The sequence below is a fragment of the Limulus polyphemus genome, unplaced genomic scaffold (genome assembly GCF_000517525.1).
Source record: "Limulus polyphemus unplaced genomic scaffold, Limulus_polyphemus-2.1.2 Scaffold4530, whole genome shotgun sequence".
NCBI classification, from domain to species: Eukaryota; Metazoa; Arthropoda; class Merostomata; order Xiphosura; family Limulidae; genus Limulus; species Limulus polyphemus.
In genome coordinates this window covers 63,106-81,218 of record NW_013670140.1, presented here as the reverse complement: position 1 = coordinate 81,218, position 18,113 = coordinate 63,106, and the positions used below count along the sequence as shown (strand labels likewise).

The window sequence follows — 18,113 nt, the reverse complement described above, 5'->3', positions numbered from 1 at the left end:
TCATAAATTACTACATAAATACTATAGAATTCTACTGTAATTTATCAAACTTAGTAACTAAGCTGTATTTGGGTCTAAAAAGATATGAAATTTCAAGCAGACTAAGGACACAACTTATCTCATTGAAATCTTGATTTTAAAGAAAGAAGTGAAGTTAGGTACGTTAGAAAGACTTAGAAAACCACTATGGGGACATTCAGAGCTTTCGATTGATTATCCATGTCATATATAGAAGTAAGTGTATACAAAGGAGCATTTCTAAAAATGAAAAGAAGTGAATGGGGTGTCACTGTGTTTGATTTATTATGTGAGCAATTTCTTAGCAAATAGAAAAGATAAGACCTTCTTATTTTATATTCTAGCTTGCCAGTATCTTTAATTTGAGTTTCTAATTGGTATGAAACTATAGACTTGGTATTTTGACTTCACAAACATCTAATTTGAACCAGTGCTGCATTCAATATACCACGTGACACACAAAAATCGATGTTTATCTATGTTTTTTAATATTTACTTTAAAATTAACAAATTGGGTAATGTACAGTTCTAAAATTTGATACCAAACTTATTGACATAAATTCATAATAAAACTCTGAATGTGACTAAACAAACGAGATAACATGGCCTTTCACCTGTGACCGTCTCAAAAAGGTTAACAGGGTTAACTTCTACATATTGTATTATCTATCAATCCTTGTACGTTTTTGGTACAAAGGAATTTATTTTTTCTGTCATTATAATTCAGGAATCTGCTGAATTATCATGTTAATGTACAACCTGAACATTGATATATCACTTTAGCAACAAGACACAAGTGAAGACTGACTTAGGAACTTTTATGCTCATTTGATCTTCACTAATAATATGCACTGAAGACAGTTGATGCCTTTTTATCATCTGACCTTAGAACGTTAATATTTTATATAATGTTTAATCCATGTTTGTCTGTCATTCTATCAGTAAGGTACTTTTAGGTGATGAATGGATTAATAACAACATGGACAGTGAAGTGTGTCTGAATCACTTAAAAAGGAGATGAGAATTCATAGTATATTAAACCAGTAAATAACATATAGGCATTTCTGGATTTTTAAGCAAACAATGTTTTGACAGGAACACTAAGATAAAAGTGGATTGTTTGAATCATGACAGTTAATAAAAGCAATTTGATATCTTAAAATTTGGGTGATCTTCTCAGATATTCAACATTTATTTACTTTGAATAACTGAGAGAAAACCAAATTATCAAAACATTTTTTTAAACATACATAGATAAAAACTGTGCCACTGAATTCCTTGAGACCATGAAAATTATAATAACTCAGAGATATTTGTAAATTACTCACTGAAATGATTAAGCAAGTTTCTAAGTTGAAGTATGAATTCTAGAACCCTAAAAAGATCATGGGAATACTAAGATATAAAAGTAGCACCTGGAAGCTAGTACAGTAAGTAGATTGCTCAATACATGAGTCAAGTGTATAGTAAGTAGATTGGTCAATACATGAGTCAAGTGAATAGTAAGTTGATTGCTCAATATGTGAGTCAAGTGAATAGTAAGTTGATTGCTCAATATGTGAGTAATGTGTAGTAAGTTGATTGCTCAATATGTGAGTAATGTGTAGTAAGTTGATTGCTCAATATGTGAGTAATGTGTAGTAAGTTGATTGCTCAATATGCGAGTAATGTGTAGTAAGTTGATTGCTCAATATGCGAGTAATGTGCAGTAAGTTGATTGCTCAATATGTGACTAATGTGTAGTAAGTTGATTGCTCAATATGTGAGTCAAGTGCATAGTAAGTTGGTTACTCAGTACCCGAGTTCAGTGACATTACTTCGTGAAAGGCTGCAATGAAGACTACATATTCTAACTCTTTATATTTTACATTTATTATTTCTGTATGCCCCTTGTATTGTTATCTATCAGTCAAATCTTCAAGTATCAAATTGTTATTTACATGTGAAATACTTAACTTTCATATTGTTTTTTACAGGTCTAACTTATAAGTATAGAATTTTATGTACAAATATATAATCTGTAAGTTTGATATTCTTACTTATATAAAATTACCTGATAAATGAGTTTAAAACTGCACTTAATAACCGTTTATTAAATGCAATTTTAGTTAAAGGCACATTAGCATCAATAAACTTTATAAGCAATTTCTAAGGGCAACACAGTAGGCCAAATATGTTTATCCCTAAATAAACATACTTTCAAGCTAGAAAATGTCTCAATCTAAAACACTGGCATGAAATTGTATTACAATAGTTGGATAGTGAGTTGGGTTGTGACTTAGCTTGCTGCTTTCCCAGTTTAACAGTAGCATAGCTTACCAGTAGTTTGGATTGTTGTTTCTTTAGCTTATTTATGGCTTCGATTGCTGTTTCTTTAGCTTACTGATGGCTTGGACTGTTGTTTCTTTAACTTACTGATGGCTTGGATCATTATTTCTTTAGCTTACTTATGGCTTGGATTGTTGTTTCTTTAGCTTACTGATGGCTTGGATTATTGTTTTTTTAGCTTACTTATGGCTTGGATTGTTGTTTCTTTAGCTTACTGATGGCTTGGATTGTTGTTTCTTTAGCTTACTGATGGCTTGGATTGTTGTTTCTTTAACTTACTGATGGCTTGGATTGTTGTTTCTTTAGCTTACTGATGACTTGGATTGTTGTTTCTATAACTGACCAGTGACTTGGACTGTTGTTTCTTTAGCTTACTGATGGCTTGGATTGTTGTTTCTATAACTGCCCAGTGGCTTGGACTGTTGTTTCTTTACCTGACCAGTGGCTTGGATTGCTGCTACTTTCTTAGTTTAACAGTGGAAAGAGTTTCTGCTTCAATAGAGTTTACAGTAGCAAGTGTTGCTGGTTTTCTAGTTTAACAGTAGCAAGAGTTGCTGTTTTACTAGCAAACTGTGGCAAGGGTTGCTGGTTTCATAGTTTAACAGTGGTAGGAGTTTCTGCTTCAATAGAGTTAACAGTAGCAAGTGCTGCTGGTTTTCTAGTTTAACAGTAGCAAGGGTTACTGGTTTTCTAGTTTAACAGTAGCAAAGGTTGCTGGTTTACTATCTTAACTGTGGCAAGGGTTGCTGATTTCATAGTTTAACAGTGGTAGGAGTTTCTGGTGTCATAACTAGTCAATGACAAAGGTTGCTGTTTTCATATTTTAACTGTGGCATAGGTTGCATGACTCACAGTTTTATTTTTTTGTGATAAGCATTGCTTTTCTGCTGTGCAGGTTGCTTTGCTGGTTTTCATAGTTTTAATCAGAAGTAGGAGCTATTGGTTTCATAGTTTGACAGTAAAAATGGTTGCAGATTGCATAGCTTATTTGTAGTGTGGTCTACTGGTTTCATATGTTATAAATGGTATGACATAGGATGCTGATCTCATAGTTTTATCAGCAACAAGAGACACAGGTTTTATAGTTTAACAGTGGTTATGAGTAACTAGCTTTGGTTTCTTACTCTAACAGTGGTAAGGCATAGGTTGCTGGTTTCATAGCTTATCTGTTACATATGTTGCTGGTTTTATAGAATTAAAAATGAAAAATGCTGTAGGTTTGACAGCATGGTAGTATGAGTGACCAATTTAAAAATACAGCAATAGCAATATTACTCATTTTAAAGCTAAACAGTAGTTAGGGTTGTTGGTTTCATATCTAAACCTATACAAACACCTTATACGACTCATGCTTAATTAGAAAAGAAAAGAAAACCACAGAAAAAAAAACTTTAATGACCTAACTCAGCAAATGTAATGTATCACTTGATAATGCTTAGCTAAGGGATATCTTGTGTATGATGTTTTTCTAATAAAGCTTATATTATTTCCATTTCAAGTTTTTGCATAGTACTTTACATCCAAACCAGCATGCTTTCAATTCACAGCTAAACAGCAAGAGTTGCTATTTTCACTCATCTTTTACACAGGTTGCTGGTTTCTTTGCTTTAACCAAGTACAAGGACTGTTAATTCCACATCTAAACAGTAGCACGTATTGTTGGTTTCTCTGGGTCCTGATCTTGAGCATACAAAACTGCATCATGGATGGTGGGAAAGATGACTGGGAGAGTTACTTTAGAGAAAAATCCAGATCTATCCAGAAGCTCATACATTGGAACTGAGAGTAACACAAATAATTATAAGACCAAGAAAATACCACTAAAAGAAAACAAAAAGCCTACTAATGAAACACAGAATCGACTATCACCTGAATTTTAAAACAATACAACAAAATCAACATGAAAAACTGAATTAATTTAAAACCTAGTCTTTTATGTTAAATATATCATAATTAACTTATGAACAATACAACAAAATCAATCTAAATATATGAAAAACTAAATTCATTTAAAACTGTCTTTTATGTTAAACATATCAGGATTAATAACATATTTAGAATTTTGTCCATTCTCATAAACAATAAAACAACAGTACAAACTGAAACACAAAACACACAAAAAATTGTCCCTGTTGTAAACCTAGAATTATAAATTATTCACATAGACCATATTAACATTTTAACCTCATTTTTTTAACTATGCATGTACCAAAGTGTTTTGATGTCTATAACTTTCTTAGCTTCAGGTTCCCTGTGAGTCATGTAAAATAAAAACGAATACCATTAATATTTCAATTAATCCCATTAACTACTGCTGGGATTCCCTACGTAGCTTACACAGAAAATAAATGATTGCACCTAGTTGTTTCAGTTAGTTCTTTACATTGAGTGTTGAAAAAGCAAAAACATAAGACTATTCAGTATGATGAAATACTTGTACCCTACTGGTAGTCAATGGAATAAAAACTAAATGTTAATTGCAGAGTGAAACACTATGTAACAAATGATAGAATCTACAACAGAGCATAACCAAGTTTTTCTTTTATGTTAAACACTACAAAAACAAATTTAGAATAAAAATAACACATACACACAGATCTTCCTCTTGTGTCACACATTAAATGAACGTACAAGAACAAAGTTAGAAGCACAGGAAATACACACTTTTTCTTTGTTAGATAAACTACAAGAACACACTGGAATAAAAATGAGAACACACACACACATGTTCATGTTGTGTTACAAGCAAAAGTGAAAATACACATCTGTTTGTTAGTTAAACATTACAAGAACAACATTACAATAAATAAGAGAACTTATACATCTACAACATCAGAACCAAAAAAAGAAAACACACACACACACCTGCTTGTTATATTAAACACTACAAGTGCACTGTTATAATATTAAACAAAAGAGTATACACACACTTTCCTGTTATGCTGAACACTACAAGAACAATATTATAATCAAAAATAGAACACACACACACACACACATCTTCCTATTATGTTAATCACTAAAAGAACTACAAATTGAAGATAAATACATTTATTTTTTTTAAACACCCAAGAAAAAAATTACAATTGAAAAAAAGAACACAAACACATCTTCTTGTTATGTTCAACACAATAAGAACAGCACTAGAATTAAAAAGAAAACACATGCATCCATATCTGTTGTGTTAAACAGTATCAAACCAACACTATAAAACAAAGAAAGCAGAAAGTTCCTCCTACGGTGATAAACAATACAAGACAAGAACTGGATTCTAAAAAAATGGAAACAAAAACTATTTTTTTTGTTTTTTTAACACTAAAACAAAAACAGTGGATTCTAAAAAAGAGAAAACACATTTGTCTGTTGTCAATGGTTGCTAAAGAAAACCTGGAGCAAAACAAAGATGAGGATTTATTTTATTGTTTGTAGTTAAGCACAAAGCTACACAATGGGCTATCTGTGTTGTGCCCACCATGGGTATCAAAGTCCAGTATTAACATTTCCCTTACCTGAAAATGTATTTCCAATAGAGAGTCACCTTCACACACTGAATAGCTTCTTACCTCTTGAAATCATGCATTCTGCCAAAGAGATTATCAAGCCACCAGTTTTCTGAAAACTCCCACCTAGTTTCACATGAAACCATGTGAACTTACACCACTGCAAAATGATATCATCATGCAGTAGAACCCTCAACCAACAGGAGTGTGACACACCTCCATGCACAGTGACTCCCTCTACATTCACACTTGTTTTCTGATGAGGTAATAATGAAATGTGCACCGGAAAAGTGGAGAGGATGGGTGGGAGTGTGTGAGGAGGTGTGTAGCTCTTAGAAATATATTTTCAGGTAAGGAAAATGTTACCTTCCGAAACAAATACTCACCTCTAGACACAGAATAACTAGAATCCCACATTAAAATGGTGGAGAGATTAGTGCAAAGATTACCTAGATAAGCTCCCTTCAAAAAGCAAACCTATGATGGGTGATACCGGATAGCAGGGGCTCCACAGGAGCACACTTGTGGAAGACCACATCTAATATCGTTCATAGTATATGCTTTGTCTATGTAAGAGAATGGAAGAGGCAAAAAACCATAATTGTGTCACAATGATGGGTGGAATGGGTACTTGCACACAAGTTGTCGGACAGCCAATATGTGTAGTGAGGTTGGAGCATGTTCAGACCATCACTTGTGTGCTCACCTCCTCTACCATCAGCCTCTGCAGGAAGAGAGCACTGTGTAGAAATATCTGTAAAGATATTTATATAAACTTCTTCTCAACCATCAGTCACTATGAGCCCCATGCTTGTTGTGGGAATAGGGTGTAGGTATAAACAATGTGTTCACCTCAACTCTATCATCAGTCTCTATGGGTCCCATGCTACCTTGGAAGCTACCTTGTGGAGAACTAAGAGGCCATTAGTTACTCAGAGTCATCCTTAGCTTATAAGTAACTAACCTTAAAATATTTAGGTATTTGTTCAGTATACCAGGACAGAAAGACCAACTTCAGGTAGCTGGGCTTGTCTCAGCTCACCTAGTTTATACTTGAACAACATTTTTAAGAGAAAGGGAGGAGGATGGCAGTTTAAGAACTATTAAGGTAATGGTTTTTAGTTCTGTTTAACATTACTTTGTAATTATTAAATGAAAGGGTGTCTTGTAAATTGTAGAATTCTGAATCCTTCCAGAGATGAGAGAACCAAGTGGTGTAGATGGAGGGTGACAAAGGTGTTTGGGACAGTCTATATGCCAGCCTGGAGAATTTAATCTAAAGGACAGTGAAAATGTTCAGCAAAATAATGTGTAAGGTGTTGAATCTGATGAGAAGAAAAAAAAAGTGGCAATCATCCATCCCCCAAAGAGGAGTAACCAGACTGATGAGCTGGTGGATCCATTTTGTAAGGGTGGTAGGCAAGAGGTTTCTAGTAGAGGAGGAGTCACAAAGAATGAAAAGAGTGATGTTGGGTGAAGGCCCACATAATGTAACTGAAAAAATATGGGGCTGATGCTATACCAAACAGAAGAGCAAGGAGCTAGAAAATGCGATCCCTGTGGACAAATCAGAGAAAATGTGAGGACAGGGTGATTGGGATGTGGAGAAAAGCATCTGACACATCAACCTTGGTCATACACAGGATGGGTTGGAAAGACCAATGGTGAGAGAAAAACATTCTCCATTGGAAAATGTGGTATGGCTAAGAAATGATTGAAGGAGAAAAGTCAATAATCAGGTGCCAGTCTATTTGGAGACAACAAAGAGGAAGGAGTAAAAACCTGGAGAAAACTTGTGAACCCTCTCGATGACCTGTTTTTCCAACAAATCTGACACCATACCTTCCAGATGTTGAAAGTAAGTAAGATCAGATGGGTGGTCAAAGGTGACAGGTTGGGATAGAAGAGATGAAGAAGTATTGAGAAGAGAAATACTGTGGGAAAGAACCAGAAAAACCCAAATGTTGGCAGAGAAATGTGTTCATGAGTTTACAAGCTGAGACAGACCAGCTCCCAGAATTCTTGAACCAACTCGATGGTCAGCATCTATTAGGCCAATGAGTGAGATATTGGATGGAAGTGGGATGGGAGGAGGTGTAAGGTCTGGACACAGGAACAGAACAAGGTGTGGGAGAAGAGCCAGGGCAAGGGACAGAGGTGGAAGGAAGAGGTTGGAACAAATAGCAATCTAAGGAAGTAAGAGAAGATTGGGAGCAAGCAGCTTTAGCCTGTGATTCCACAGGATCAGGGACATCACCAAAACCTCTGGATGAAGAAATGGAGAAAATGAAGGTTCCAAAGAAAAAAGCGAGATGAACTGGAAAAGTAGGGTATCCCTTCTCAAAAGGTCCCAACAAAAAAGGAACCATGTGAGAGAAGAAAGAGCAGAGAAGGTGGAATGTGCCATTGTAGAGAAAAGAAAGGATCTAGAGTTCCCTGAAAAGTCATCAGGGAAATGGTGTAGGGCTTCTGTCATGTGGTGAAGGGAGGAGAGGTACTGAGAAAGGATAGTGAGAAAGGTTTGAAAGTGAAAAAATTGTGCACTAGACAGAAAGTGAGCTGATAATAAATCTGGGGGGGGAGATTCATTATTCATATCCAAATCCTAGATGTCTAAAGGCATGGGAAGTTTTTATGACCACATGCAAGGACATAAGAATCAGTCAGGCGAGGAGGTACAAAGCATAAGATTGCAGAAACGAAGTTGATCCAGAAAGGAATTGGTATGGATAGCTATATCTGGGGAGGAGGGAGGAAGAAAAAGAAATCGCAAGAAGAGCTATGTAAAAGAGAACAGGAAGAGTCAATGGAAATGGGAGTGAAAAGAACCGTACAAACCTAAGAAATGAGGTTTTGAAAATCAGTGGGTAGAGACATTCCCGAAGCAAAACCTGGGGGTGGAAGAAGGTGCTCAAATTCATCTACCACAACTTCAGGCTCAAAAGAATGGGAAAGGAAATGAGTGGAAGGGACAGAAGCAGAGAATACAGGTTACATAATGGACCCCACCACACAGTGGACAATGGCCGTCACATCTTCCATAGATAAAGAACTTCCCCTGGTAATTACTTCAGTGTGGGTAAATTCTTCACTCACATCAGCAGAAATATAGTTTGCATTATATTGTGGGTTCATATTGAGCATAATTAAACTCAGTCTAGTGAAATAATGAAAAATTTACAAATCTCAGCAAAGACAGAACACGTCAGTGCACTACACTGCTGAAAAAAGAATGAGGATTCACGAGCATGAATTTAGATTAAGTCATTGCACATGAAGGTGTGTTGCATTTCTATTCGTGGAGGATTGTACTGCATGATGTCATCATGTAGTGGCACAAATTCATGTAAGACTAGGTGGAAGTTTTCACAAGGCTGATGATTTGCAAATCTCTTTGGCAGAATGTGTGATCTCAAGAGGAAAGAAGCTAATCTAATCGTATAAACACTAGAAACTGAGCATTTGAACAGCTTGCCTATTATTTTTCTTCAATTTTAGCATTTCAACCTAATCTTTTAAAACTACATTTAAATAGAATAAAATTAATAAAGACATATCTTAACTTCAGAAATAAAACAAAAACTACCTGAACAAGCTGCTAAAGAAATTGCAATTTCATCTTTCTTCATCTCTTTGATGACCTACAGATAGAAAATAAATTTAGAAAGTGTTCAGAAGATGCATATAATTTCATTTCAAAAAATTGTAAACAACTAATAAATGTTGTACAGCCATGATGGTTAATTTTAAATAAATAAATTTTTCCAGTAAATGTGATAGTTACATGTGGAAAGATAAATATATAGAATGTGGCAATTATGTGCATATGGAAGAATATGTAGTGATTACCTGTAGACAGATACATATATATCATGTGGTAGTTAACTCCAGACAAAATAAATATGTAGAATGAGCTAATCATCTGTAGGCATATACAAATGTAGTGGTTTATAAAGATATATATATATATATATATATATATATATAAAGAATGTGGTATTTATTTGCATACAAATGGATTTGTGGTAGTTAATTCTTGATATATGAATATACAGATTGTGGTAGTTACTTGCACACAGATAACTGGAGAATGGAATACATAACTGGGGGTTATATGTAGAGAAATCAGTACACAGAATGAGATACATATTTGTACATAAATAAAGAAAAGATAATTATATGTAGAAGTGAATAAGTAGAAAGAAGTACTAACATGTATACAGCTACAAATTTGGTAGTTACATAAAGACAGACAAATACGAAGAATGGGATCATTATTTGTAAACAGATGAACGAGTGTGATTACTTGTAGAATGTGGTACTTAATCTTTGATAGATAAAAATGTAGTGGTTACTCCTTTAGAGATAAATAGGTAGGATGAAGTAGTTATTTGCACACATGTGGTGACTATTTGCAGACAGATAAGTGTTAATTATCTGTACACAGTTGAATAAGTGTAGTACTTTTCTTATATCAGAATAATGTAATCTGATACCAATACTCTTCAAAGTACTATAATAAAGCTACAACAGCTTCTTAAACATATAAAGTTTTTATGCACCAACTTGCTTATGGGTACATGAATTTGTTGGTTACAGGCCTATAGTAACATATGAGTCACATAAAAAAAAATCAAATGCAGACAAAAATACTATCATTATTTTAATTAATCCCACTAATTACTGCTTGAAGATAGCTTTTATATGCGGAAACATCTGTTAGCTGAGTTCTTGCACTGATCTTAAAATATAACGTTGATAAATGGAAACATCGGCACATGTAGATACGTAGATCTTGAAAGTCGAGTTATTCAAAACTTTAAAATAGCATTGATAACTGGACCAATTGTTGGTTGAGATGTTGCAAAGGAAATATTTGCTGAAGCTTTTGCCAAACACTAATCATAGCAGAAACGTCCATTTATCAATGTTATATGGGTCCATGACTTTGTTGGTTATAGGATCCCTAATGATATATGAGACATACCAAAAATCTAAACAAAAATACTGTTATTACTCCAATAATTGAAAAATACAACAATATGGTGAACTTTCCCTTACCTCCAAAATCACTTCTACCCCGGTAGCATCAAGGTAAGAAATGGAGGAACAGTCTATAACAATATGGTGAAGTTTCTTTTCCTTTTTCTTTTGAACATATTTTGCAGCTTTGTCATTGACTTCACCAATGAGTAAATCTTCCACTGGAGGGCTACATTGTAGATAAGACTTTACTTTACTGGCAAGTATTAATTATATTACCAATTATATTTTTAAATGAAAAATAGAACAGAAACAGAACTTCTAATTTTATGAACTGAAGGTTCTAAATTCTGAAATACAGCACAAGGGCACTCATTTTTAGTGTTTAGTAAGACTCCAACATGACAGCTAAACAATGCTTGCAAAATGACCGTGTTTTAAAAATATATATAGATATTTATATAATATCGCATTACTATTATCGGTCAAGGTTGTTAACTTATTGTCATAATGAATAATGTTCTATTATTAAAAAGATAAACTGAAAGATAATGGCTGTAAAGAGAGGCAATTAAAGAAATACCTTACCTTATATTTTAATAAATACAAAAATATTTTAAAACTAAACTATCGATTAAGGAAAATATCTTATAAAAAAATAAATAAAATTTAGAGGGAGTTAGTTACTTTAGCTTATAACTAGCTAATAGAAACATTTTCAAGTAATTTTATCCAGTATAACTGGGATGGAAAAACTAACTTCAAGTAGCTGGGCTTGTCTCGGCTTTGAATAAATCTTCAGGATAAAGGAAGGAGGTTGGGAGTAAAAACTATATAAGAACTTTTAATGTAGGGGTGTATAGTTCCTATTTAATACCTTATAGTTCCATTCAATATTTTGTAGTTCTTTTTAATATCTTATAGTTCTATTCAATATTTTATAGTTTTATTTAATAGCTTATAGATCTATTTAGTTCTATTTAATATTTGATAGTTCTATTTAATATCTTATTGATCTATTTAGTTCTATTTAATATCTTATTGATCTATTTAGTTCTATTTAATATTTGATAGTTCTATTTAATATCTTATTGATCTATTTAGTTCTATTTAATATCTTTTTGTAAGGGTGGAGGTTGGGAGTTTAATTTGTAAAAATATTAGGGTGGCTTCATTTCAATTCATTTCTACTTTAAGAAAATTAAGGGTAACTGACTTCCTACAACTGGCTATAGACAGAGAAAGGCAGTAGAAGCTAAGATGTTGTGGATGTAAGCATTTAGCTTTGTACTCTTATTCAATTTTTTATGATTTTCCATGATGGCTGACTAGATTTACATCAGCATATGGATTTTGTCTGATAGATGGGATATCCTCAATGCATTTGGGTGCTATTACCATAGACATTATCCATTATGACAATAAGTTGACAACCTGGACCGATAATGGTATTGCGATATTTAATTCATTATTGTTTTATAGTGATGATTTAATTGCCTATTAACAATTAATGTAATCAATAGTTTATGAGCTTTTTATTTATATAATACATATTTTAGCTTTAAGAACTCAAGCAATAGGCTCAGGTTGTTCAACCAAGTCTCTATATAGTTGTTGAAGAAAGAGAAAAACTTACATTTCTGCTGATGCTTCATCAACAGATATCTTTTTTAAAGCTGATAAAAACACATGTCTGTTCATGAAATAAAGAGCTGACCCAAAATGGAAGATTTTGATTCCTGGTATTTCTTCTAACTAGAAACAATAACATTGAACTGTAATATAGTCAAGGAAAATGCACTGATCTTTTCATTCAAAATATACCACTACTAACTGTTGTAGAAATGTACTTCACCTACATATTTTTAGAGTCGGTGAAAATACTCAAGTAAATATGAAACCCCTTACATGGTCCTCTCAGAGGTTACAAGTTCACTTTTTTCCATAAAATTTGCAGGTCAGGTAACAAAAATAAAAGAATATTATAAGTGCATAATTAATAAAATGTCTTTTTTTTTAGGAAAAATATTATTTAAACCTAAAATACACTTTCAAACCTTAACATTAAACTCAAATGTGTAGTTAAACTATGTTAATTCTTTACTATAACTCTAGTAAACTGTATAGATGTAATTGATTGAATTAAGGTAAAACATATTTAAATGGAAAAATAAGGAAATATCTTAAATGTAAACTTCTTTACCTCTAAAAATTAATATCATATAAAATCTTGATATATATATATATATATATATATATTATTTATGTGACCATTTCAGTGGCTATATGCTTTTCTGTTTTATACTTTTTATTACTAAATAAAATAATAAAGCTAAAAATTTAAAATATCTTTTGTATTTACAAAAACAGAATCACAAAATTAATAAAACTTTTATCAAATACATTTTAAAGAATGTCTATTTGTTCATAAAAAACAGGTAAATCAATAACTATTGTTATATAAAAACGGTACATATTCATCCAGTTTTTGTCGAAATCAAGATAAAAGGTTTATATGCTTTCATTATAGCAAAATGTGATCCAATATTAAGAACAATCGTTACTTTTTGGCGTCACCATTCTAATCAATCTGATTTCCATCCTACTAACCATCCCATCCTTGACTTAATGCTGGATAAGGTAAAAGCTTTTCTTTGCCGTATAACAATAGTTTTACTTTTAGGTTCATCAGCTGAATCATCACTACAATTATCATATGCATCTTTCAATGTTTGATGGATAACATCATCCATTTTCACCTCTCCTGACCCCTATTATGACTGTTGATATCTGTCTTTGATGTTTAATCTGAATTGCCTGGAAGCACTTAGAGGCAGAGTTCTGGGTTTATGCACCGTAGAAAAGTTTCTGTCAGTACTTCTTTACAAGGTTCTAGCAAAGGTTTTCCCTGGAGTATTCTTTCATTTCTTTGAGCTTTTGAGTATGGATGCCAAAAATTTCAAAACAAACACATAAATTATTAATATAATTTTTCAGTCTTTCACTTCCGGTGCATTGGTGTCTGAAGAGGATAACTTAAACCCTTCTGAACATATACTTGTTGGGCTAGAATGCTGTGCATTCAGGCTTGTTCCATCTGCCCATTCCATTTCTACCATTTCCACTCAACATGGTTACATGTGCTGGGTTTCCAGCTGGTTTTTTAAATTTAATTACCCTTTATGTCATTGTATATTATAATCTTGTCCATGAGTGTGATGCCCAAAACATGTTGGTTTCTGCCATTGTGCAATACTGGTGGTGGTGGTGTTTTCTAAGAAGAGTTTGAATATCCCACCATTCTTACTGCTGTTAGAAATATATAGAAGCCTATCACAATATGCTAGACCTGTTGGGGTAGATTTTTGGTGTAATGATACTTAAGGTACTATTTGTCCCTCCACTGAGAGTTTCTTTATTGTCCAACGTATTTGGAGTATCTTATTTCCATTTGATAGAAATATGAGGTCCTCACCAAAATCACATATTGCTTTTGGATTATCTAGCACACCATTTGTTAGGTTAAACTCATAAATACTACTTGTTTTGTTTTGTATTTTGTTCAAATTTTCAGATAGCACATTAAATAGTCTTTGTAGTCTTTTTGTTCATCTATTAAATTAAACTCTACGCATTGCTTATGAAGATCTCTCTTGTTGAATTGTCTTAATTTGGAGATGACCAATAATATCAGCACTACTTTTTTCTTTACAAAGTGTACTACAAAACAAAATACTATCATTATAGTACATCTATTTTGTCAGTAACCAGTAAAAGATCATCCTGGCTATGCAACCTGGCTTTGTAAAGCTTACATGTTCTATCTGAAACTAATAAAAAAAACCAGGGGTTGCAGACATCAACAGGTTCTTTGAGGACACCTTTTTCAATCCCCTTCCAGATCTCATAAATCTCTGAACAAGATGTTGATATGAACCTGTTAATGTTGTTTAACTTTTCAATGAATTTCTCTGGCACATCTCTAATACAACAGAAAAAAATCTATCTGATTTTTTTCCCAAATAGATTTTCTCTGAAAGAATGTTCAATTTTCAATACTATTGTCTTTGTGAATGGCTCGTAGCATGGTTATACTTGTTCTATCATTACCTGAAACCAATTACCTTGCCTATATTGGCTATCTCAGGAAAAACCTCTGTCAGCATAAGTGACTTATATAATGTTCCTAAATTGTTTTTTCATAAACTTTTCCATGGCAGATACATAACTGTCCTCACAGTCCAATGACCAAACAGCCACCCACAGCTTTTCACATTTAATACTCATACCTAAATATTGATCACCTGCTCTTAATAATGAATAATGAAATTCATGTTCTTTAACCATCTCTGCAAGGGCATCCTTTACTGCACATGTCATGAGGTTTTAGTGACTTACATTCAAAATTTAATTAAACTACATTTTATTTATGTCATACCAATGAGTATAGCATAAAATCGTAGTTAATAATCTATATTTTAATAGTATGTAAGTTTTTAAGTTAATTTTATAAGGCAATATCATGTGTATTCTTTATTTACTATTATAAAAGTAACTAAAATGTAAAAATAGGAACCTTTTTAGGTTAGCTAAAGTTAGGTTAGGGAAAATAAATAGTAATAATAATATAATAAACAACTTTTCACAACGCACACACATATGCAGCTAGGAGTAGCTCATGGGTAATGTAATTTGATAGTGTAATGTGATCCCCACATTCCCCAAGTGATTTACAACTTATAATGGCATAAATAGTAGTTAAACATGGTTCAAAGGGCAATAAAACAATAAAATTTAAGAATAAATAGGTGTATACTGCTATGAGCTTAAAACTACTTAGGATAAACAAATATAGTTTCATTTTACAATATGAAGTTATTCTAGAAAAATAAAAAGGGTAATTTACATTTTTTTTGGTGGTTACAAGGTTGGTTAAATTGACCAACCTTGTATAGAGATAGGGTAGAGTAAATAACAGATAAAATATAAAGTTTTCCTGAAAACAAACATTTGAAATGTATTCAGGAGGTTTTAGAGATTATGTAAATAAAATTTGAGATTTTTAAGATGAAGAAAAGTCTTTTTAATGTTAACATGAAAATCACTTTGCACTCGGACTAGTAAAAAAAAAGACGATATAATCACGGACAAATCTTTTATTAGTTTATACTTCACAAAAAAATCTGATTTTTTGTGTGTGAAAGACTTGTAATGTTTATTGAAGTCTGCCAAATTTTGTAAAGATATACTTACTACATTAAAAGTTAGTAGTATCAAAACTATAATGAGTTTAAACAAGTCCAAAGTGATCACGTGGTCAGTCAGTTTGACCGAGTCCATGTAGAGAGAGTTAATCTGGCAGTTAGTAAACACATCATATGGTCATTTCTTATGATGTAAAATTTGATCATAGAAAACTAACTAAAACATGATACGGGCACTAAGAATACTTCTTTGATAAAGCTGCATTATTCAATATTCAAGAGCAGAGAAGGAAGGGAGTGAGTAAAATATTCAATACTGTTTACTAAAGAGGTTCCACATCATTTTTATTCAAAACCTCATAGATCACAGGTTGTTAAATACATATTCAGGTGGAATGTTGTTTTTGAAACCTTTGAAAATATCCCAAGTTGAATGTTTGCTGAAAACCATGAGAGCTTCAAATATGTGCTTCAGAAACTAAATTACCAAGTGCTGTATATAAAGCAAGAATCTCATCCTAACTCAGTGTGATATTTGTATAAAGAAGTTATTCCATGCAATAAAGAAGAAAGCTGTCCAAAAATTTAAATTAAATTCATAATATTTAGTTTCCTATAAATGTTTATTGTAAGTGCTATCATTTTTAATTTGTGTTACTCATACATTAAAGTGATATAATATAAAATCTGAAATTAAAAAAGCAACATCGTTTTTTAATATTTTCTCCATTTTGTGGATTTTGAGCAGATCATAAAAGAATTTACCAGAATTTTAGTAATATAAATCAACACTAACAATGAAAGTTTTTGAAATTAATTTTACAAATTACAAGAAAAGTGACTGCTAACAAATTTTAGACTATTAACTTTTATCTAAGAATATTTTTTGTCTTCAAGCACAATAATTCCCTTTCCATTTTACGTTATATTAAATGTTTTTCTCCCAGTAGACTTATGTTGATTGTATCTTATTTTAGATTAACATTCTTCATATAAACGAACTCCTGTCAATTCATTCCATCAATTCTTTCTTAACATTTTGTGTCAAAGTAGAGAAACTGCCTCTTACCTTAGAGTAACGTTTTTTGTCTAAGTAGACTTCTGTATTTGGTATCACTCCCAGCACTGTTTGATGAGGACTAAAAAAAGATATTAAAGCAACAGATTACTATAATTACAATACATTCTATTTGTCAAACTGAAATACAAAGAAAACACAAAGATACGCTTTCCTAACTGGATTTAGCATTATCAAGAAAACATTATTTTATTCTATATGATTGAGATGGTGATGTTTATTTGTTTGTTTGTTGTTAAGAACAAAGCTACACAATGAACTATCTGTAATCTGCCCACCACAGGTAGCTAGCATTATAAGACTACAGACTTACTGATATGCCACTAGGAGCTGAGATGGTGATGACAGCATAACTTGAAGAATATGTTTCATATTAATGGTTTAAAACACTTTCTGATATTCAGGTGACTGTTTTGGGCTCACATTAATGGTTTGAAACAATTTTTGTTATTTTGATGACTGTTTTGAGCTCACATTAATAGTTCAAAATACTTTCCAATATTTAAATGATTGTCTGAACTCACATTAATGGTTTCAAACAATTTCCAATATTTGGAATATAGTATAAGAAATAGAAACACTATCTGGAATATGTTAGAAGATTTTTGTGTTAAGAAGCAGAACCACTGATTATGGTATATTTAGAAGAAAGTATTAAGATACAGAATTACTAATTAGAATATATTTTTGTTAAGAAGCAGTATCACAAATATGAATAAGTTTACAGCACACAACTAAGAAGCAGAGCCACCGATTATATATCTAAAAAATTATTATAATTATGAAAGTTGAATCATTATTTACTTTTTGTTAAACTCAGCAGATTATCCATCAGACCACTACAACTTTACTTACTTTACTGATCGATAAATAACTGTAAGAATGGAAAAAATAACACCTGTCATCAGTCCTATGTCTACATCCAGCAGCACCACAGACAGGAATGTCACAATCCAAATCAACTATAGGTACAAAGCAAAAGGAAAAAGAGGTGCTTCAATT

At 32.4% G+C, this 18,113-nt stretch overlaps 1 protein-coding gene across 2 annotated transcripts in view; it reads right to left on the bottom strand.

Annotated features, from left to right (window-relative positions):
* Positions 1 to 524: 524 nt before the first annotated feature.
* Positions 525 to 18,113, bottom strand: part of LOC106471310 (solute carrier family 26 member 6-like) — a 44,136-nt gene continuing 26,547 nt past the window's right edge. For both annotated transcript variants that reach the window (XM_022399915.1, XM_022399916.1), the window contains 6 exons: positions 17,967 to 18,073; positions 17,103 to 17,172; positions 12,466 to 12,584; positions 10,908 to 11,058; positions 9,433 to 9,487; positions 525 to 4,125 (listed from right to left, as the gene is read on the bottom strand). In XM_022399915.1, the coding sequence (XP_022255623.1) occupies positions 3,986 to 4,125; positions 9,433 to 9,487; positions 10,908 to 11,058; positions 12,466 to 12,584; positions 17,103 to 17,172; positions 17,967 to 18,073 (642 nt within the window). In that variant the 3' untranslated portion in view covers positions 525 to 3,985. The remainder of the gene's footprint in view (positions 4,126 to 9,432; positions 9,488 to 10,907; positions 11,059 to 12,465; positions 12,585 to 17,102; positions 17,173 to 17,966; positions 18,074 to 18,113) is intronic.